Source organism: Podarcis bocagei (genome assembly GCF_964188305.1).
Source record: "Podarcis bocagei genome assembly, chromosome: 4".
NCBI classification, from domain to species: domain Eukaryota; kingdom Metazoa; phylum Chordata; class Lepidosauria; order Squamata; family Lacertidae; genus Podarcis; species Podarcis bocagei.
Genome location: NC_138128.1, coordinates 22,458,141 through 22,480,933, shown reverse-complemented (window position 1 = coordinate 22,480,933; position 22,793 = coordinate 22,458,141). Strand labels below are relative to the sequence as shown.

Sequence of the window (22,793 nt, the reverse complement as noted above, 5' to 3'; positions counted from 1 at the left end):
AGATTACGAGTCTATCGCTCTTAACCACTACACCACACTCTCAACTGGATAGACAACTGTATAGACAAATGTAAAGACAACTGGATGCTCAATCAAAGCCATTCTTAAAAGAAGATGCTAATAAATACTTTGGATTGTGATACAGACTGTTATAAAGTGTTTGAGGAACTATAAAACTCAATGCATGGTGAAACAGAAAAGCCTGTGCTAACCTCAGATAACATTGGTTTCCTCACTCACTGAGGTTACTACTAGAACTAGTGTCATCAAAAATAGTTAGGAGAACTCCTCTGAGGCCAATCCACAGAAAGTATCTTTTTCTCAAGCTAGCCGGTAAGTGATATGTGGCTTTATGGCTAAACCTGCCAAGTGGCTTTTTCAGATCAACTTTTCAGATATAAGTTTGCAGGGCTACAAGGCAATCTTCTTTTCAGTGCGGCTATATAGCTGATGAAATAAGCAGTGGGAAAGTAAGCAACAACTCAGGATCTATAAGGTTTCAGTCCTAAACACATGGTAAGTCCGAGTGAAGTAAGTCCGACTGAATTTGCAGGCATGCAGCTCTAAATAAACAGGAATAAAATCAGGATACCTGCAATGAACATGGATAGAAAGTTTTTCTAGATTTCCCCCCACTAATCCTCCTTACATTTACTATTGAAAACACAGGACTCCTGTATCACGTTCTGCAGTAAGAGTAATTGGGCACCCAGTGCCAATTTTGTGCTGGCAGATGCTTGTTTGATTTCTTTTCTATGAGTGCCTAGTGGGAAACATGGATCACAAATACAATTCCGTGTGTTGAAACATTGCATTCGAAATATATTAGGATCAACGTAGAAGAGATACAAAACAGCTATGGTAAATATGTAAAACATGGGGGGGGGGTCCTTAAAGATGATTTAGGTGGTAAAGGGAGAACCACTAGCCTTACTTCATTTCCTAGCCTTGTACAACTTCCCTCTCCCCAGGGGAGATGACTTTGTGGAAGCGATCCCTGCTTGCAGGCTAGCGCGCTTAGGCCGGTATTATAGTGTAACCCACGTTCAAAACAATTGCGCCCTCCAAGTGTGACCAGATGTTGCAAAATTAGATGAATTTCCGTTTTTTGTGCTTGCACAGGGGAGGGAAATTTTGGCAGGCGCGGAGGGGGTGGGGTGAAAAGAAGAAAGCATGCTCCAATAGTAGTAGTAGTAATAATAATAATAATAATAATAATAATAATAATAATAATAATAATAATAATAATAATGTTATTTATACCTCGCCCTCCCTGGCCAGAGCTGGGCTCAGGGCGGCTAACACCAGAAAGCATTTTCCATTGTGGAACCGTAATAGAAATCCTAATGGGTCCAGGTGCGAATTGAAGCAACTGGACAAGGTTGCTGGAAGCATCCAGATTTCCACACCTCAGATTTTTCCTGAGTAATAATAATAATAATAAACAAACAACAACAACAATAATAATAATAATTCATAATAATAATAAACTTATCATCATCATCAACAACAACAACAACAGCCGTTCTTTTTACTCCAAAGGAAGCCCCGCACGACGACCGACCGGAGCAGGGCCCTAGGCCGCCTACTCTCTCGGAGCCCCCGCGGCCTTTCCTCTCCTCCTCCTCCTGCTCGGAGGTTTCCCTCAGGGAAGGCGGCCAACTGTCAGCAGAGGGAGCTGCAGGCCAGCCGGCGCCATCTCCGGCTTCTCTCCCGCAGCTCAGGGCTTGGACAGCAGGGAGAGGAAGGAAGAGGCCTGCCTGGGCTGCCGGCCCTCCTCGCCGCGCTCGGTCTCAGCCCGGCTCAACGGCAACGGATTCGGCCGCTGCGACGAAGCCTTTCCCGGGACCGGCTCTCTCTCTCTCTCTCTCTCGGCTTGCGGGGGTGGGTGCCTCTCCTATACTGGGGGGTGGGCTGGGGTAGCGGCTTCATCCTTAATGGAGTTTTTAAAATATGTTTTTCTCCACAAAAGCTGGAGCCGGGTTCTCTTCCTGGGTGTAAAATAAACGGCATTGTGGTGAGATCTCCGTTGCGTCTAGGGCAAAGTGTCAGAAACTTCCATCTGCCTGGATTGATTGATTGATTGATTGATTGACTGATTTACAAATGTTTTGTTTCTGACATCTTTTCTCCGCACAGGCTCCGCCCTCGTGGAATGTAACGTGTGAACGCCCGCAAATCATCTGGGGTTGAGGGTTTAGCATCTTCCCGGGACCAGATAGAAAGGTAAAGAAACTCCCGCAGCCACCTCTCTTCCTCTTCACACGTAGCCTTACCCGGGAGGCGGAGATATGTGGAGAAGGGGGGGGGGGTTGGCTTCACACCTGCTGCCCCAGTTTCTGACCTCCTGGGTGCTCGTTCAGAAGATCAAATGAATGCGTGGAGCTTTGGAGAAGGGAAAGCAGGTGCACCCCCCCCCAAAAAAAATCCATTCACTGTTCATCCAAAAAGGTTGACGTTAACTTTTTTCTGGTAGGCCAGTGAATAGGTGAAAAATGTAAATGCAGCAAGAATTTCTTAATCCCAGCACCTCTGGCTGCCCTTGTGTTTATTGTGGGATAGGTACACTCATACATTCTTATTTATTTATTGAAGCATCCACACAACACCATTGACATCTAAATGCCAGTCTATGCACTCATCCCTCCCTTAAACTGGATGTACCCTTTCCAGGATCTTTTGAGAAGTAAATAATAATAATAATAATAATAATAATAATAATAATAATAATAATAATAAAAAAAATAGCAACAATCCTGTAGCCAATGTTCTATTTCAGGCGCGGGGTGGGGGACTATATATTCACAGTAAAAAAATAATAATACAGTAGTTTAAAAGTGGTGGGATGATCCTGATCACACAGTGTCACCAAAGTTTTAAGAGCTATCTATGTGTTTACTTACCACCCATGTCACTGCAGGAATGCTGCCTTTACAAGAAGTGATCCTGTCTATGCTTATCTACCCTTGCATTTTGGTAGTTCTGGCCTGTTTTTGGTGTAGCTGCATATTGTTCTTAACAGCACAATCCTAAGCTTGTTCAGAAGCACCTTTCTGTTAAATGCGGTTTCCTTCCAGGTAAAGTGATACAGCTTTGAAGCTAAAGCAAGAAGTCTTGAATTTCCACCCTCCTTGATAAGCCCTTGAAGCTGAGCCTATGTAGGTGAAGTGCAGGATTTGGCAAAAAGCATCTAAGTGTCTTGACCAGCTGACAGGTTTTCTATGAAAGCTTTTAGTTGATACTAAGCATACTGCTTGACAATGGCTGGTGTTGCATAAATGTTAACTAGCAAAAGACAACAGAATAACATGCACCAGAGGAGATGTTGTGCAGCAAGGGGCCAAAGGCCAGACCTTCAGCCTCCTGAGGATTGTCAGCTTACCTGTATAATTCCTTTTGAACTGCTTGCTTCCTATAATAACTGGTGCTGGTTAATGTCCTGATGTGTCAGGTTGAACATGAAAAGCAAGTTACCCAAGATGACTGTAGATATTTAGCTATACTTTCAGTAAGTACTGAGGTATTCACCTGACTAAACCAGAATGTGCTCTCCCCCCCCCCCACTTCCAGGTCACATGATGCTAATTCCCAACAATATTAACTGCTAGTTTGATACTCCAACATGTACCACGTTGTGTTGTTAGAGCTACCACAGAGGCCTCCCAGGGATATGCAAGCCCCGAGGTAATGAAGTGAGTTCTACTTTAATAATGCATTGCATTGATTTTTTTTCCAGTGTATTAGACTTTTAGTTTTATGGTTGTTATCTTGGATTTTTTTCCAGTTTGATTTTTCTTTTGTCTCCATTTCAAATTTGAAAAGAGCCAGGGAAATAATACAGTCTGGTGGCGCTTTTTTTTTTCCTTAATAGGTTGTTGCCAATGCCTTTAATGCGTGGCAGAGGGGAAACTTTCAAAGGAACGAAGGTAATAAAGTCAAGTAGAAAGGAAATATGTAGCTATCTTTGTTTACATAAAATGGGACGATACCTTATGTACCTTTAGATTAAAAAGTGGGGTTGCGGCACCTTGGGTAGATCAGGGTAGATCAAATGGGTAATTTGTAGCAGCTCGGTAACGAGTTCTAAGTTCCAGTTTTTCCATATGCCCTGTTTATTAAGCATTCATTCTGATTTGTTTGCAGATGACTTTGTGTCAAAGCAAGCATTGTCCCACAATTCCCAGTACACCCCCCCATCACTTTCCATATTGCAAAAAGTCTGGTTTATGGGGAAAGGGGGTTTGTTGCACAAGACTTCACAATCAACTCCTGGAGGACATGGAATGGAGATTTAGCCTATTGGTGTGTGTAAAATCTCAAGAGAATGATGCAGTCCCATGCTATATCCTTCTCTTCTGCTAAACACACTGTGCTGCATATCAACCTTGTACCAGCAGCCCCTCTTTGTTTTCCCACCCCTTCATACAGTTCTATTTGTGCTAATTATTACACTTAAGAGACAAGACTCAAAGGTATCCAAAGTTTTGTGAAAATATTTTTCCTCCATAATATTTTGTGAATTTTAGAGAGTACCAGCAACATGACATACTGCTGTTACCTTCCAAAGCACCTTCATATTTTATTAAATAAATTTTTGAACTCTAGAGATTTAGATGAAAATCCTAGCTTTAATTTGCAGTACAAATTAGTCACATAGGATGCAGATAACTGTATAAATTTTACTCGTTAAAGCCCTTGAACCACTCTATACAGTACTTAACAGTCAGTCTGGCAAAAGGTTGGGTCACAGATGAAGGATTTGTATCCATATCTGTGCTTGCAAGCATGGGATCAGTGACTGTCAGTTATTCCGTATTACTTAACAAACAATATAAAAATATGGTGCTTAGTTTTAATTTATTTTGTTCTGTAGTACATATTCACATCACAAATGTTCTACCATTTTTCTTCTCTTTTTCTTTTTTTTCTTTGCTTTAGGATTAATTGTTTTAATAATAAAAACAATTAATCAAAGCGTTATTTAGACAGCATGAAGACATATACAAGAAGGCTGTAAATGAGAAGAAACTGAAACATTCCAAAACAAGTTTACAAACCCCATCCAAGTCATATTGACTGCATCAAATATTGCCTCCCAATTTAACATTTAAAACTAGGGTAACAGTGGCAAGTCAACTGGACTATGAGCCATGCAAGAGTATTGTAGCTGCTGTTTACTTCAACAGGGCTTGTACTGGAGAATTTCCAGATGGATTGATCCCTCTGTTATTAGCTTATGAAAAGTCTTGGGGGCAAGGAAGGAAATGAAAAATACAACCAGTAAACTGCTGCACCCAGGCAAATATGAAGCTTCTCCCACCGCACCCCCATGTCATTAGTGTTAAGTAATGACATAAAATGGAATTTACGCAATATGCAATGTAGCAAATTATATTAAGGAAAACCATTATAAACAGTTCAACACTTGTTTTTCCTTCTGTTACTCTAATGCAGTTGTTTGTTTATTTATAGTAATACATCCCATATATGAATGTATCATGCTTTCAAAGGTGGAGAAATGTTAAATTACAATTTTGCTGTAGTGGACACTTTAGCAGGTACAACTATATTACTGTTTTTACAGTTCTCCGACTGTCTTATGATAGCAAAGTAATGGCACTTAAGAAACTGCGCCCTGAGATCCAGCATAGAAAAGTGGCCCATTTCAACTGGCATAAGAATACTCAAATACCGAGTGGGTTAACATCTATATTTTAAATTTTCTTTCTTGCTTTGGAGTTTGCCTTTCATATGTGTCCAAATAGAATAATTAGCTGGATTTGTCTTTTAAATTGATGTATGAATGCTGGATGTATTTTATTTTCTTTGAATTTGGCAGGCCCTCCTGTGAGGTTGGAAACAAATTGTTGTACCCAATCATCCATCTGGATGTGGGAGCTTTGAAGGGGAAGAGAGAATATTCAGAACTGGTAAATGGATTTGCATGGGGTTCAGAACTGAGCCAACTTCTGAAATAATATCCCTCAACTTGAATAGATGGCTCTTCAGCAGCCTCCACATGCTTTTAATATCTCCCCAGTCGCGGATAGGAGATTGTGTCTAAATGGAACACCCTGGATTTGGCATCTCCTGGAAGAGTGTGTCGGGAATGCGTGGGAGTATTGGAGTGTTGTCATAGGCCTGATCTCCATTGTCTGCTTTCTGTTTGCTGCACTACCGTGAGTTTAAAATCTTTAAGTACTTCTCAGATTCATACATGAGTAATCTTGCCTGAAGCTCTTCTCAGAAGCTGCCTCTTTCTCTCTCTCTCTCTCTCTCTTTTTTTTAGGTTCATTCTTTGATGCATTTCTGTCCCTATCTACATCGAATAAATAGGATATGCCAGAGCAGCATGTTTCTCCTGTTTAAAGCAATATTTGATGGTTGACAAATTAGCTTGCTACACTCTACTGTTGTGGTGACTTACGCTAATCTTTGCTATTTGGAGCAAATAAAAACACGTCACCCCCTTCTCCTTTGATCTCTGCATCATTAAAACGTGTGCATTTCACACACTTAAATGGAGAGGGCAGAGTACATCATCATCATCATCATCATCATTATTATTATTATTATTATTATTATTATTATTATTATTATTATTAACTAATAATAATAGTAACAACAACAACAATTTGTTATTTATACCCCACCCATCTGGCTGGGTTTCCCCAGCCACTCTGGGTGGACCCCAACATAATAATAATAAAGCGATAAAACATAAAACATTAAAAACTTCCCTAAACAGGGCTGCCTTCAGATGTCTTCTAAAAGTTAGATAGTTGTTTATTTCCTTGGCATCTGGTGGGAGGGAGTTCCACAGGGTGGCCACCACTAGCGAGAAGGCCCTCTGCCTAGTTCCCTCTAACCTTGCAGTGAGGGAACCGCTAGAAGGCCCTCGGAGCTGGACCTCAGTATCCGGGCTGAACAATGGGAGGTGGAGACGCTCCTTCAGGTATACTGGGCCGAGGCAGTATTCTGTCCATTCTGTTGTTTGGTTCAAATGACAAGCTGCCACACCTGTGTTTCTTCCCCCACCCTGACTGCAAGGAGACTGACCCACATATGGTGGGGATAAAAAGTAGAGGTAGGAGTGTGTAACATAGTATTCTGGAATCAGGTGCCCTCAAGATGCTGTTGGAGTGTAACTTTCATCCTCTCTGGCAACCATTGAGTGCAGAGGAAGAAGTGCTGTTTTTCCCGCTCCACCAGCCTGCACCTGTATGCAATTCCTCATCACCTATGGTTCCAGGCAGGAACCTAAATACAACGTTTGTGCTGCAGTTTGTTTCCCCAGTACATACATCACTTGCAGTAACAAAGTATAACAATCTAGCTGGTTGAACCTGAAGAGGTCACAAAAGAGCTTTAAGTCACCTACTGTGATAGTCTTCTCTTGGAAAAGAGCAACCAACTTTCCCCCTGGTATCATGATGTAACCCAGGGGTAGGATTCGCCCTCCAGGTGTTTTGAACTGCAACTCCTGTCCTCCCTGAACAGTCGTCATGCTGGTCAGGACTGATGGGAGTTTGGGCATAAAGTATAGAGTCTTGGGTTTGGAAGGCTAGGTTCAAAAAAGATTTCATTCAGTGATGAATTCGCTCTCTCAATTCCTCACTTGTACAACAGGAATACCAGAGACCATCACCACAGGTTTATTGGGAGGGAAAATGGGAGGTTTGTAAAACACTTCGCTCAGTGAAATATTGTGAAAATGGATACAGCTATTGTCACATAGCAAGAAAGAGAGGGGAAGAAGAATGTGTTTTTCCCATTGATATCACTGGAGCTTACTTCTGAGTAGATATTTAGCACTGCAGCTCCCCTATTCTTCCTTCTGCATTCTGCCAATGTTCTCTCTAACCTACAGAGCGTTGAAATTGTTCAAAGCAATCCATATCCCATTTGAGATCAATGGCAAAATTCCCATTGATTCTTTTCCTGGATTGCCCCCATTGTACCACTTATTGCTTCTCTTTCAGTTGCTGGTTAGTCTCTGTGCATTCATTTCAAGTATGTAGGTTGGCAATAGCAGGAACAGAGCATGGAATTCTCCCAGCAGGGAGGGAATGGCTGAAGTTAAGTGGGATTCATTTTGAAGTCTGTTATCTTGGGGAAGCCTGTAACTTATTGAACCAACTGTCTGGAAATTTGTGCCGAATAAAACCTGTGTTGCAAAGCCTTTGAGCCCCTTGGGTTTTACTCAAAAGGGGCGTCGTCATTAAAAATGTCACTTTTTGTAGAATGGGATTTTTTTTAATGGGTCACTTTTGGTAATGAGCTCCATGAACAGTTTAACAATTCAAAGACTTGAATAAAGCTCTCAAGTCTGTTATGAAAGCTTTGTGTGACCCTAGCCATTTTTAAGTGTGAATGTGCACTTTTTCAGGATTACTGAGCGTGACAACTGAAGTATTATAAAAGCTGTTGCTCATAGCTCCTTCTTGTCTTTATTTCTGTGCTGTTGGTATGTATGATATGTTTGTGTATTTTTCATTAGGGCTGATTAGCAAAGTGTAAGAACTATTACCGTGCTATTCATTTTATGTATTATTAATTAAAATTTCCAACCCCACACTTCTTGAGCTAGTGAACTCACAATGATTAGCAGCACAGAAATAATCAGAGCAGTATTAGAACATAATATGATAAACACTTATAACTGTTTTGAACATGTTTGGTGTGAGCTTCCTTGGGGGCTGCCCACTTCACATCTTCTGCAGTTTGCACTTATTTTTAGATTTTATTTGTGTAAAATGCATCGCATCCTTTGGATTATTTTTTTTCTCCCCCAGTCAACTGTATGTTGCCTATCGGAATGGAAAAGTGGATCAAGCACTTTCATTGGGCTTTCTGCTATGCTGGATTGCTGGAGACCTCACCAGTTTTATTGGGTGCTACTTGACAAATCAACTTCCAATACAGGTAAGTAGTCCAAGTTTTAAATACAGTGGTACCACGGGATGCGAACGGGATCCATTCCGGAGCCCCGTTCACATCCTGAATGGAACGTAAGACACAACGGCGCATCTGCGCATGCGCTGGTCATGTTTTGCTGCTTCCCCACATGCGTGTGACGTCATTTTGAGCGTCTGCGCATGCGTGAGCGGCGAAACCTGGAAGTAACATGATCCATTACTTCCAGGTTGCCACAGAGCGCAACCCGAAAGCGCTCAAACTGAACCACATTCAACCTGAGGTATGACTGTATCTGGCTTAGTAGAGACCTGAGGCCAATTTTACTGTTTTTTTTTTAATTTCACCAACTCAACAGGAGTCATTAACCATGAAAAAGACCCCCCCCCCATTTTTTTCCCACTCGGTGTTTCTTTTAAGCCAGTGCTCTATTAATGCTCCCTCTCTTTGTACTCCATAGCACGCTCTCTCTTCACTCTCTCCCTGCACCACCACAGATATATATGAACCCCTTTGTTAACCTTTCCTTCCTCTTCTCTTTACGCCTCATTGTGTACCCTCTTCTATTTCTCTCTTCACTCCCATCCGGTTGCCAATGAGAGAACAAAATGCTGGGTTTTCTGGGCCTTTGGCCTGGTTCAGCAGGCCTCCTCTTATATTCTTATCTCTGTCTTTGTCTCACTTCTCACACACAGATCTCTTTGAAGTTCATCTCTGTAGCAACCCTCCCTTTCTCTCTACAACCCACAGAGTACTCTCCAACCTCCTGGCCTCCTATCCTTGTTCCTCGCTTCCTGCCACTTTTCTCACCTCCGCTCTTCTTCAGCATAAGAGGTTTTTGCTCTCCCTTCACCTCACACTCTCTCTGTTAAGAGATTGGGCCACATGGTGTAGTGGGGCTGGTTGGCTGCAACAGGCTGGGAAGTTGGCACCCAGTCTGCCATAGATTTCTGAATACGCAGAAGGAAAGGAGCAATGTGCACATAGTGACATAGTCAATCCTTGCCCCACATTTCATAGCCTTCCTTTGGCCTTAAATTCCCCCCCCCCCCAAGAGGTGGAAAAGGACCACAGACAACAGAAGTTTGGAATTCTTTTTTATTGCCTGTTACCTTGATTTGCATAAAAGATAAAAATGGGATATAAGTAAAGATGCTATTTTGCCTACTTTGGATGTTTTGCACTAAAGTATGAACCTTTCTTTTCATCTTTTTCAGATAATCACTGCCATCTTTTACGTTAACATGGACATTATTATGATATCCCAGTTTGCCTATTATAAGCTAAAAAATCAGAAGACGACAAAATGTGAGTGTTGATTGGAGACTGCAGCTGGATGTAATTTGCTGCTGCTTTTAAAAACAAATTCTTAACACTTAGAAACTGCTTTAACCCCGGGTGTGTTTTTAAATAGCATGCTTGCAGTAGATAGCTTAGACTTGAGATGCCTTAAACACTAAATGTTCTTGCAGTTAGGATTCACCTACTTCTAGAAAAGGTTGCATTCCTAAATTATAATAATCACACACATTCTCTTCCTGGCACTAAACAAGGGAAGAAGAACTTGGGACCAGCATTAAAAACTCCCATTGTTCTAGGCATGTTTTGTGACAGGGAATTTCATTAGCGTGAGCAGTTTCTGAGCTCTGGGTGCAGTCCTGCGCCGAAGATTTCAGATTAAAACTGCACAGTGGAAGGAAAGGGGGACATTTTTCTGCCCCCCCACTTCCAGCCACTCTCTGGAGAAGACTGGAGAAGAGATCTTCTTAAGAATATTAGAGGGGCAGGCAGGGGACGCACGGCTTTGGTTTTTGCAATCTTCAGATGAGGACTAAACCATGTGAAAAATGAACATAATATTTTAGCTGCAGTTCATTCATTTTCAGCTTTGTAGTCTTGTTATAAAAAAGTGTGCCTGGACATTCTGTTGTCGCTCCCATACACTGCTTGGGACTCATTTATTTTAAATAGATATCCTGGATAATGATTGGATAGTAAACGGGTTGCTAAATCAATCCAGAAAATATGCCCAGGTTTAAGCTACAATCCTAAAACCCCCCCCCCCACTGAGTAAAATACAATTGAACTCAGTAAGGCTAACTTCAGAGCAGACTGACATAGGATTGCACTGTCCTGCATTCATCCATGTTCCACGGTTTACTACAGTGGTGCCCCGCAAGACGAATGCCTCGCAAGACGGAAAACTCGCTAGACGAAAGAGTTTTCCGTTTTGGAGGTGCTTCGCAAAACGAATTTCCTATGGGCTTGCTTCGCAAGATGACAATGTCTTGCGAGTTCCTGCTGGTTTTTTTCCTTCCCCCCCTTTTTCTAAGCCGCTAAGCCGCTTATCAGCTGATCCGATCAGCAGATAAGCCGCTAAAAGCCGCTAATAGCGCTAATCCGCTAATCTGTCAATGGGCTTGCTTCGCAAGACGAAAAAACCGCTAGACGAAGAGAATCACAGAACGGATTCTTTTCGTCTTGCGAGGCACCACTGTACTTTTAGCATGATAGTTACCCTTAGACATTCCTGTGCAGGAGAACAAGTTACTTGTATAATTTGCTAATAACGCTCAGCTGCTTTTTGTAGACAAGCCTTTGTGCTTTATGGGATCCACTCCAGAGGGCCCCAAGCTTGGGAGGCAGTTTTGAGGGAGGGCCTGGCATTTGAAAGGAAGGGGGGGGGGTGTTTGGTTTTTTTAAAAAACCATGCTATTGCCACCAGTTCAGATGCTGGCCTGAAACTATTGGTATCACATATTATGTCTCTGTATTTCACAAACAAATGTTAGATTTCTTTAAAAGCAATAATGAAGTACTTAGTTGGCCCTGGTTTTCATTTGCTTTTCAAGGTGGCATAAACTTGAAAAACTGTTGTGTCATCTGGGTCTTGATGTGCATCATACTCGGTTTGATTTTACCTGGTCCGTTACTGCTGCGGAACCAAGTCCAGAATACTCTTTCAGGAACGAATGAGGTACAACTTTTAAATGTTTCTGTTTTATTACTTTGCTTGTGCTGTTCTTGATACTGATGGTAAGGTAAAGGTAAAGGGACCCCTGACCATTAGGTCCAGTCGTGGCCGACTCTGGGGTTGCAGCGCTCATCTCGCTTTATTGGCCGAGGGAGCTGGTGTACAGCTTCCGGGTCATGTGGCCAGTATGACTAAGCCGCTTCTGGCAAACCAGAGCAGTGCATGGAAACGCCGTTTACCTTCCCACCAGAGCGGTACCTATTTATCTACTTGCACTTTGATGTGCTTTCGAACTGCTAGGTTGGCAGGAGCAGGGACCGAACAATGGGAGCTCACCCCGTCACAGGGATTCACACCGCCAACCTTCTTATCTGCAAGTCCTAGGCTCTGTGGTTTAACCCACAGCGCCACCCACGTCCCTGCACTGATGGTAGTGTGGTATAACTATTTCCAATTTCCCTACACTGATTTCCGTACACTGATGGTAGTGTGGTATAAAATTTCCAAGTAGTTAAAACCCCAATGCTAACTAGCAGACTCAGTTTAACACCACTTTCCCCCATTTATTTAAATGATTTCTTAATTAATTGCATTGACTGCTGTGCATAGGTTAGGAGGCAATGCTGCCTTTTGTGTTTAAACTTCTGTCAGTCTTGAAATTATTATTTTTCTCTCTGTGTGTGTGCGTTTTGTTATCTTCAGAAGTCTCATGGCATGATTGAGATGTCAGGATTTGTGTGTGGCTACATATCGTGTCTCTTTTATTTGGGATCTAGAATTCCCCAGCTGTATAAAAATGTAAGTATTTTATTACTTATTTCTAAAGACAGTGCACGCCACATGCAACATTTATTGATCAAGTTGGGGGTCAGCTGCAGAGATTGGGAGCACTGGATTATTCAGCATTTGAGGCTAATTTGAATAAATTCCTATAATTCCACACTAAAGGTAGCAAAGATTTAATAGGTTGCCTATTAGGTTTACGATGCTGTATCTATAAAGGTAAAGGGACCCCTGACCATTAGGTCCAGTCATGGCTGGCTCTGGGGTTGCGGCGCTCATCTCGCTTTATTGGCCGAGGGAGCCGGCATACAGCTTCCGGGTCATGTGGCCAACATGACTAAGCCGCTTCTGGCGAGCCAGAGCAGCGCACGGAAACGCCGTTTACCTTCCCGCTGGAGCGGTAACTATTTATCTACTTGCACTTTGATGTGCTTTCGAACTGCTAGATTGGCAGGAGCAGGGACCAAGCAACGGGAGCTCACCCCGTCGCGTGGATTCAAACCGCTGACCTTCTTATCTGCAAGTCCTAGGCTCTGTGGTTTAACCCATAGTGGCCTGTAAATTTGGGAAAGTATTTAGTAGTAGAAAGCCTGTTTTGCATGCCAAGGTTCTAGATTCAATTCTTGACATTGCCTGGTAGGGCTGGGGGGAATCCCTTTGTGGAATCCCAGAGAGCTGATCCCAGTCACTGTAGACAGTGTTGAGCTAGATGAACCAATACTAAAAAGTTATTCCTGTGTTCCTTTCTTACTCTTAAAAGGTTGCCAATGAGAAAGACACATGGAGGCCAAGATAGTTATCACAGGATTCCTAATTTATTTCTGGTCATGCATGTAAAAGAAAAAGAAAAAAAGTATGTGTGGTTTTGCTATAACACTGCTTTCACATTTATTTTTTAGTTCCAAAGAAGATCCACAGAAGGCACCTCTTATCTGCTTTTTGCTTTAGCCATGATGGGAAACTGTACCTATGGTCTAAGCATTGTCTTAAAGATGCCTGCAACACAGCATCTCATAAATCTTTATTTCTGGCATCATCTCCCCTGGCTTATTGGGAGCTTTGGGGTTTTGTTTTTAGATATTTTTGTATCCTTTTCAGATGAAAATGACTAGTATCACTGCAGCCTCCTGGTAAATAGCATTTTGCAGGCATATGATGAAGTAATAGCTTTTAGGTGAAAAGGCCTTTGGGGCTGTAGTAAGGAAACAGTATTCAGTAGGGTACCCTGTCATCAAATCCTTGCCCAGATGGCACAGGTTTACCAAGTTTAGCTTCAGGTAGGTAGCTGTGTTGGTCAGTTTAAATAAATAAATAAGATTAAAAAATTGTCCAGTAGCACCTTAGAGACCAACTAAGTTTGTTCTGGGTATAAGCTTTCGTGTATCTGAAGAAGTGTGCATGCACACGAAAGCTTATACCCAGAACAAACTTAGTTGGTCTCTAAGGTGCTACTGGACATTTTTTTAATATTTTTATTTATTTAGCTGTTATATCATACATTTGTTCAGTTTGCTTGGTTGAGAACACATCTTTGAATGTGTTCAGCCTATATTTGTTGTTATATTTGTTGTTATATGGGATTCAAAAAGGTATATCACATCCATCTGTCCATATACTGTATCATTATACTTGAAAGTGTGGCTTTGAAAAACTGTCAGAAGGAAGAAGAATGTTTAAGTCTGCAATCTTACGAACACACTTCCCTGGGAGATAAACTCTACTGAACACAGTTGAGATTCACTTCTGAGTAAACATGCATACGTTTGACCCCTACGTCTGCTATCCTCTATACACACCAAGTCCCATTGCATAGGATTGGGCTGTAAAATACATACAATATTACATAGCATGTAGCACACTTACCATAAAGTTTTGTGGTTACAAGCTGATTAATAAGTAATTGATGACAACCTTATATCACGGGTCTCTAGCATAATTTGCATCAGGAAGCGTTCATTAAATAAATGCTGCACCTTATTGGCTTTGCCTGTGCTGTTTGTTTCTGGTTTTGGTTTGGCAAATTGCACTCTGTCCCAGATAAAAGCTTATGGTTAGTCTATAAAGCCATCTGCTAAACGACAGGAGGGGGGAGGAATCTTTTCACCAAATTGTAGAAATGTGGTTGGCTTCACATTCCATGTATGTGCTTCATGCCCACTCTAATATAGAAAGGAATTGTTTCAGATAAGCCTTAATTTTGTTAGAGAAGCACATTTTTTAAACAGCTGGCATTATCTATCACAATACTTGTTCAGATTAAAGCGCCACACTGGACTGTCAAGTCTTTAAACCCAGAAAAAGAACATTTTATTCCATCCCACTTTATTCGTTTGCTAGGGTAATAATACTTATCCACTCCATAACACAGTTCAGTGATATTACTTCACTTCAGTGGGTTATATTGACTTTAATCTAACAGGTTTCACTTAACCTGAGTGAGCTGCACCTTGAGCTTTAAATGTTGCTTTACAGCCATCTCCTATCCACTAAAGGTAAAAGGTAAAGGACCAGTGAGAGTTAAGTCCAGTTGTGAACGACTCTGGGGTTGCGGCGCTCATCTCTCTTTACTGGCCGAGGGAGCCGACGTTTGTCTGCAGACAGTTTTCTGGGTCATGTGGCCAGCATGACTAAGCCGCTTCTGGCGAAACCAGAGCAGTGCACGGAAATGCCGTTTACCTTTCCGCTGGAGCGGTACCGACCATATTTTTCGCTCCATAAGACACACTTTTTTCCTCCTAAAAAGTAAGGGGAAATGTCTGTGTGTCTTATGAAGCGAATGCTGCATGGAGGAGGGACGTGTAAGCAGCTCCTGTCCGCTTTGCTACTTTAAAGTGAGCCACAGAGGAGGGAAGGGAGGGGAGCCATGGCAGCAAAGCGGGCGGCTCGCCTTCCCTCCTCCGCGGCTCGTTTTAAAGCAGCAAAGCAGACAGGAGCCACTTGCTTTGCTGCTTTAAATTTGCTGCTTTAAATTGAGCTGCGGAGGGTGATGGACGGGAGCCATGGCTCTCCTTCCTTCCCTCCTCTGAGGCTCGCTTTAAAGCAGCAAAGAGGACAGAAGCCGCCCGCTTTGCTGCTTTAAATAGTTTAGTACAACATTTGATTCAGAATATTTTTTTTGTGTTTTCCTCCTCTAAAAACTAGGTGCGTCTTATGGTCAGGTGCCTCTTATTGAGCGAAAAAGCATTTTCTAACGTTGTTTTATGGCACTGAACTTAAAAGGACTTGAAAATCACTAGCCACAAAGTTCTCCATGAGCAGACTTCCGGGATAGCGCCTCCGGCAATGGCGGATTTTCTCTGATCGGGAGGAATCCACTCCGTGGAAATCAGGGTCTGGACCGCCACGGCGAAGCGGAGACCCACTAAAAACCACAGGCGGGAGAAGCCTGTGGACGTGGGATTCGGCTGCCACCTTTTGCGCCTCCCCTACTCGCGGGGAAACCTGGTTTCGGGGATCCGGGGCGTCGTGGAGTGAGCGGCGCGGTGCTTCGAATCGACTGCTTTTTTCACGGAGTGAAGCCGCATTGCTGTTGCCAGAGAGCGCTGACTTTTTCCTGTGGACAATTGGACTTTAAACAACTACCCGTGAGTAGAACGGAAAATTGGATCTCTAAACTTCTTAATTTGGCATCGAAACGGGAAGGTTTCAAACAGGAAGTCCGCCTTCCTCTTTTGTAAATAGATTGAAGCAAAGACGTTGCAAGCTAAAGCCTGGAAAGTCTTTTGTAAAGGATTAAATCTCCATCGGTTAAAATTACTAAACCCCCCTTGGAAGCAGGAGAAGAGGGGGGAAATTCTAGATTGTTTAAGCCTGCAAGAGAGAGAGTGAAGAAAGATAAATCACCACCGTTTCGAACCTGGGAATGGGCTGCCAGTAAGATTGACGTTTTGGGCAAGTTCATTGACTGTGAATAAAACCTGTGTTGACAGATAGTTAAATAAGAGAAAGATATTGTTTCCATTGTTTCCTTTTGCACTTAAAAAGGAGCAAAAAAAGTAACTGAAAATCGAAACTAATTCTGTCGCTGGATCTACGTTTAAATGGATGGATACAAATAGAAATTGTTTCCCCTAGAGGGAGCTTTTGAAACTGTTGCAGGAGTGGAGCTGGGGAATTTTCCAGCTGCAGAGATTAAAGAGCGTGAGAATCAGAGTCTGACCTTGGACAAGAATGTTGACAGAAGAAGCCTTAGTGATTGCATTTTGCAAGACAAGTGCTTTATTGGAACAGCTTCATGAGAAGACGGATGGGATGATTACTAAAATTGACAATTTGGGACAAAAAATGACTGAGTTGGGACAAAAAGGGAATACCTAGACAGAAATTACTCAGGAATTGACCCAGGAATCTGTTTTGACATGGCAAGCTGTGGAGAAGACGAAGGAGAAAGTTGTTGTTGAACCTCAAATAATTCAAGTGGAGAGAGCCTCGGCCTCACAGAGGCAATTTGATGAACTTAAGCTGTTGCCCTTTATGATCGAATCTAGAGAAAGCCAGATTTGGTGGGATGGAGCCCTGCTTGGATTGGAGAAGGAAAGTTGGATAGATCCTCCTATGCAGGGATGCTCTGGCCTTTGGGATCTGGATTTGGGTTAGGGGGAGATTGGCGCTCTGAAATATCTTTTGGACTTTAGTTCGGACTATGGAGAATGGGCTGACCTGTCGAGAAGGAATAAAGACATTGCTAGGTTGGAGTTTCCCCGAGATCTACTCCTCAGTGCCAAAAGAAGGAAATTAAGAACAAGATCAGCAGAAGATAAAGTAAAGTGCATGTATAAATATGAAGAAGATCTGCAGAAGGGACATGGAAGACAGTTAAGAGCCTCGGACAGAAGGTCACCAGGTTGATGGACCATATGGTATTGATAGAAAGGACTGATAGAATCCGAGACCAGGGAGAAGAGATGGTGGAAGAAGATTGGAAAAAAGTCTAAAAAAAAATTTATTTAGAGAAATGTTGTAAAATTATTGAGTGTTAGAAAAATGTTGGAATGAAATTATATGGCTTTAGTAGAAATGTTATAAGGAGTTAAGTATAAGTTTTAGGGTTTTAATGGTAAGATAAGGTTAAAATAAATTAAGATAATTAAATGACAGAAAACAGTGAAAGATGGAAAGGATAACTAGAACACAAAAAGGGAGGTGTGAGGAGGTCGATGAAACAAGTTAATGAAAGATAAAGATATGGAAATATTGGATGTGTTTTTAGATGTTTTTGCTTTTGTTTTTGTTTTGATGTATTGTGTCTTTTGCTTTTTTATATGTATTGTAATTGTTTATTTTTTCTCTTTTTACTTTTTTCTTTAATTCTTAAACTTTTAATAAATATTACTTTAAAAAAAAAAAAAAGTTCTCCATGAGCAAAATGGCACACAATTCCCTGGCCACAAATATCTGCACCGATTATTCTGTTGTGTGTCCTGTGTGAAGTCTGAATTGAATCTTAACGATGAATGATATCCAATTGTGGTCATCTTTTAGTAGGACGACTTTAAAGGGAGGTTAGTCAAATTCATGGAAATTAAGGATATTGGTGGCTACAATTCTCATGGCCATATTTTGTCCAATAACGGAGGCAGTTTGCCTCCGAATACCAGTTGATTGCTGGGGTTTATAAGCAGGGGAGTTCTTCTGTGCTCATGTCTTGCTTGTGGGTTTCCACTCTGCATCTGGTTGACTACTGTGGGAACAGAATGTTAGACTTGATGGGCCTTTCAGGACGCTTCTAATGTCCTTCTGGCTGCTTAATTTAAACATTCACTTTTGTTGCTCGTAACTCGAAAGCGATCACTGTATAAATTGTCTTTCTGTCTCAAGTGACTAATAATTTCCCTGACTTCAGCACCCAGATAACTGCACAGTTTATTTTGTATCGCAAGCGGAAGGAGAGAAGACCCAGCTTGGTGGCCTTGGAAGTTGAACCTCTGCTCATAAATGAAGATTCCTAACCTCCATATTTTTGCAGCGTTTCATTCTGAAGTCTGGAAGGCTTTTCTTAAGCAAGGGGTGATGCTCATTAAAGACTCAACATACCATCAGGTGCTTACGCTTGGACAGATACAATATCACAAAGGAGGGGGAAGGCCAAAGCTAAAGTTCCAGGATATTGTTTGAGCTTCGGTTACTGGACTTCAAGAAGAGCTAACTCTTAAGGGGATTGTCCATCCCAAAAATAAAGTTATCCCCCCCCCCAATATTAAATCCATAGTTGCAAATATTTTATTTACTTTTTAACTACTTGGTTCATTCCTGCAATCTAGATCTGCATTTCTTTTCTATGTGACAGTGTGATTCTAGTGACATTCTAGTGATATCCTGGCTTTAGTCATTCTCAGTCTAAAACATATTACAGTGGTACCTCTGGTTACGTACTTAATTCTTTCCGGAGGTCCGTTCTTAACCTGAAACTGTTCTTAACCTGAAGCACCACTTTAGCTAATGGGGCCTCCTGCTGCTGCCGCGCTGCTGGAGCACGATTTCTGTTCTCATCCTGAAGCAAAGTTCTTAACCCGAGGTACTATTTCTGGGTTAGCGGAGTCTGTAACCTGAAGTGTATGTAACCTGAAGCATATGTAACCTGAGGTACCACTGTACTACTACTACTACTTCTCCTCCTCCTTCTTCTTCGGCAACCACTCATAACTGAGTAAGATTGTCTTCCATGAATGTGTTCTTAACAGTGTGTCTGTAAGTGACTGTGGAGCCAATTCTGGATCTGCACATCCTTCCACAGTGGGAACACAGTAGGTTTCCAGGTGGGAGTTGATCACAGTGAGGATTTGTCAAACATGCCTTCTTTGCTCTCTTCTCCCTTTCGTCCTGAGTTCGTGCTTCTTCAAAGTCCACGATGTCTTTGGTTAAGGCTGTTCTTCAGTTGGAGCACTCCCAGGCCAGTGATTTCCAGTTGTCGGTGTTTATACTGCATTTTTAAAGATTTGCCTTAAGAGCATATTTAAACCTCTTTTGTTGTCCACCAGCATTACCATTTGGGATACTAAGGTTCTCAAACTGTGAGATGGGCCACCTTAAAGGACACAGTACAGTAGAACAGGCACAATCTGATGCCTAGCCCTGATTAAAAATATGAACATGAAGAAACAGACAAACAAAAGTTCATAAAATTAAAAAATCGTGATGTTCAGATCCCCCTCTCCATATATGCAAAATAACTACAGCCCAACCTCCCCAAAAAACAGGCCAAAAGAGGAAACAACTCTTCCTGCAACCAACCAAGAAAGTTATTGCCTGTGAATCCCATGATTCCCATGTAGCAACCAAGTGAGTCTAAGACATCAGAGCACATCTTTTCATCTCTCTGGGATTTTAAAACTTGGAATATTCCTTTCCCTGTCCAGCTTTTAAGTCTAAAGAGAGTATTTATTGTATATATCCCTCTCCACTTGTACTTCAGGTACAGCACCAGTGGGCTGCATTCTCCATGGGTGCTGCATCTGTGGATCAGGTCCATGTGTTTACTGTATACATATTTTACTATGTGCAATGTTTCTTAATTGTTCCACTGTATGGGGGCGGGGACACCAAAGTTTATATGGATTTTCTAGCTAGAACTGTAAATAAGCTATCTGATTTTCCGGAGTGGGGGAGTACAGTACAGTCTAACTTGGAGACAGATGTTGTTTCGGTCATTGCTATTTTTCTAGAAAAAGAGGTGCTGGAACTCACCATGAAAACCTCCCTTACTCTGTTACAATGGCATTGGTGCCCAAATGAGAGGTGCTAGTACTGAGTTTCCACAAGTTCCGGCTGGAAAAAAAAGGCCTGGTTTTGGTTGATCTGGGCTACGCAATTAAGGCAGTGGGTTAACTTTTTGAACCAGATCTTCTAGGGCATTTATTCACAGAACCACATGGATTTTGAACTGACCTCAGGCAATTCAAATAAGAACCATGTTCAGTGTATTGTAGAAATCCTTTCAGACTCAGGGTATATTGAATGATGGTGCCTTCCTATTGTCTCAGTTCCACACTTCCGTTGTGTGAAGTGTCCAGATTTAGTTGCCGCATTTCAAGACACATTCCCCAGAGCAGAAGGAGATGCAGAAGAGGACAAAGAGAAGAAGCTGAAGGTTTTAGGATACAGGCGTATTTTAGACCTCGAACGCCTTGGTACTCAGAACGCCACAAACTCAGAAGTGAGTGTTCCAGTTTGCTAACGTTCTTTGGAACACAAACATCCAACGGTGCTTCTGATTGGCTGCTAGAGCTTCCTGCAGCCAATCAAAAGCCGCACTTTGGTTTCCGAACATTTTGGAAGTTGAACGGACTTTCGGAATGGATTCTGTTTAACTTCCAAGATATGACTGTACTTTCCTTATAAAGAAAAGCTAAAGATATTGTGGAGGCTCAGTTTTGAGTGTGTGTGTGTGTGTGTGTGTGTGTGTGTGTGTGTGTGTGTGTAGATAGATAGATGATAGATAGATAGATAGATAGATAGATAGATAGATGAGACACAATATAGTTTTATCACATTATGAGCAACATGGCAAGAGTGAAAAGAAGGAATCTCACTCTTAGAAAAAACTATTGGTATCAGGTTTTTGGTGTGATCCCATGCTGCAGATATCCCTCCTTTCATTCCTCACCATTGGCCATGCTGCCTGGGACTGATGGTAACTGGAGTCCCAACAACATCGTGGGAGATCCCTGAACTAGAGCATGACAAAGACAAGCCCTAATAATAGGATTTCATTACTATGCTTATCTGGAAATGAGCCTACGAGGTGCGGGAGTGGAACAATGTAGTCAGATAACGAGGGTTTGGGGTGACATCTTTTAATTTAGCTTTTAATTTCCTTATAATGCAGGATTTACACTGCAGCCTGTGGCAGCTCCTTGCAGTATCACGGTGAACCTGGGATGCTATGATAATTGGTAACTATTACATCTGATGTACCATAATGAGTTGGCATATCACATTGCTAGGTCTAGTGTTAATTTTCCTGGTCCACCAAATGTTGACAAATGTCAAAGTAAACTTGTGTTCCCTGTGGATTTCATTTTTCTTTTGTAGATTTCTAAAAGCATAATAACTGTCATGAAATCTGGCAGCCGGGCACTGGGATATTTTTAAGTCTCTGGTTTCAGGCAAAATTCCTAGAACGGATCAGATTCCATTATCTGAAACTGACTCTAAAGCAAGAGACCTCATTACTAGGAAAGAAAGAAAAAAAAGACTGTTGTGCGATGCCTATGAATTCTAGTTCATGAGTATTTCCAACCATTTCTTTTGACATTTAGTGTATCACTGAGTTTCTGTATAACAAGAAAGGTAACTGTATCGCTATCAGCGTGGAGCGTTCACGATGATGCAGATTGTTCATGAATAATAATTTTGAGCACAAATTCTTGCTCCAGAGATGCTATCTTTATGCATGGTTCCAGCAAATTAAGAACCCCACATATTATGATCCAAGAATGCATAGGGATCTTATGTTTCAGATCCCTGATCTTAGCATACTTGGGTCCGCATGAATCAGCTGTGTTGATATTGCTCAGGCTGCTGGGCCTCTGCTCCTAAAACTAACACAGGTGAGCTGTATGACCTGCCTATCAAACATTAAAGGATGCTAACCCAACAACAGGTCGTGGGCCATCAACCACCCTGACTTGGACAGGTTTTTTACTGTTTACTGCTAAAGATAGCTGCTGCTGTTTTTATCTATTATTAATTTTTTGTACCCCACTGTTCAGGTACCTAACAGCAATAAAATATTGACACAATTGTTATTTGTTTGTTGCAGTTTTTTTTATTTTTTACCCTGCTCTTTTGGCGGTGGGGGGAGCACCCTGAGTGGCTTACAAAGATCAGTGGTAAGACGATCCTTGCCTCCAAGTTTACAATCTTACAGTGCAGTAGGAGAGCGGCTGGGGGCAGGGAATCGCACCTGGCAACCCATGAGCTTCTTTGGTTTCAAGGAACGCGGGTGGTGCTGTGATCTAAACCACTGCACCTCTTGGGCATGCCGATCAGAAGGTCGGCGGTTCAAATCCCCGCAATGGAGTGAGCCTCCGTTGCTCTGTCCCAGCTCGTGCCAACCTAGCAGTTTGAAAGCACGCCAGCGCAAGTAGATAAATAGGTACTGCTGTGGCAGGAAGGTAAA

The 22,793-nt window shown here is 42.0% G+C and overlaps 2 protein-coding genes and 1 long non-coding RNA gene across 21 annotated transcripts in view; 2 read left to right on the top strand and 1 right to left on the bottom strand.

The window, feature by feature from the left end:
* The window catches only part of VEPH1 (ventricular zone expressed PH domain containing 1), a 152,378-nt gene extending 149,220 nt beyond the window's left edge, over window positions 1-3,158 (bottom strand). For 7 of the 9 annotated variants that reach the window (XM_081190147.1, XM_081190149.1, XM_081190148.1 and 4 more), the window contains exon 1: window positions 2,105-2,240. The gene's annotated coding sequence lies outside the window, so the exon portion shown is untranslated. Of the gene's footprint in view, window positions 1-2,104; window positions 2,241-2,903 lie in introns of those variants that run through there. The other 2 variants (XM_081190153.1, XM_081190150.1) reach the window with 2 other exon arrangements.
* On the top strand, window positions 1,834-18,863 carry LOC308585079 (lysosomal amino acid transporter 1 homolog). 10 transcript variants are annotated; one of them, XM_081190621.1, is made up of 12 exons: window positions 1,834-1,884; window positions 2,140-2,226; window positions 3,571-3,684; window positions 3,872-3,926; window positions 5,473-5,558; window positions 6,041-6,179; window positions 8,796-8,925; window positions 10,134-10,224; window positions 11,769-11,893; window positions 12,593-12,688; window positions 13,573-13,758; window positions 18,523-18,863. In XM_081190621.1, the coding sequence occupies exons 5-12, from the start codon at window positions 5,492-5,494 to the stop codon at window positions 18,619-18,621; spliced, it is 933 nt and encodes a 310-aa protein (XP_081046747.1). In that variant the 5' UTR covers window positions 1,834-1,884; window positions 2,140-2,226; window positions 3,571-3,684; window positions 3,872-3,926; window positions 5,473-5,491; the 3' UTR covers window positions 18,622-18,863. The 10 variants fall into 10 exon arrangements, with proteins under 10 accessions (XP_081046747.1, XP_081046745.1, XP_081046748.1 ...); XM_081190619.1 differs by lacking the exon at window positions 1,834-1,884 and having other exon boundaries at window positions 1,915-2,226; XM_081190622.1 differs by lacking the exon at window positions 1,834-1,884 and having other exon boundaries at window positions 1,915-2,226; window positions 3,571-3,692.
* A 2,018-nt stretch (window positions 18,864-20,881) lies between these two features.
* LOC308585164 lies at window positions 20,882-22,419 on the top strand. 2 transcript variants are annotated; one of them, XR_014007098.1, is made up of 2 exons: window positions 20,882-21,058; window positions 21,136-22,419. It is a non-coding gene; the product is annotated as an uncharacterized lncRNA (long non-coding RNA). The 2 variants fall into 2 exon arrangements; XR_014007099.1 differs by having other exon boundaries at window positions 20,882-21,072.
* The last annotated feature ends 374 nt before the right edge of the window (window positions 22,420-22,793 follow it).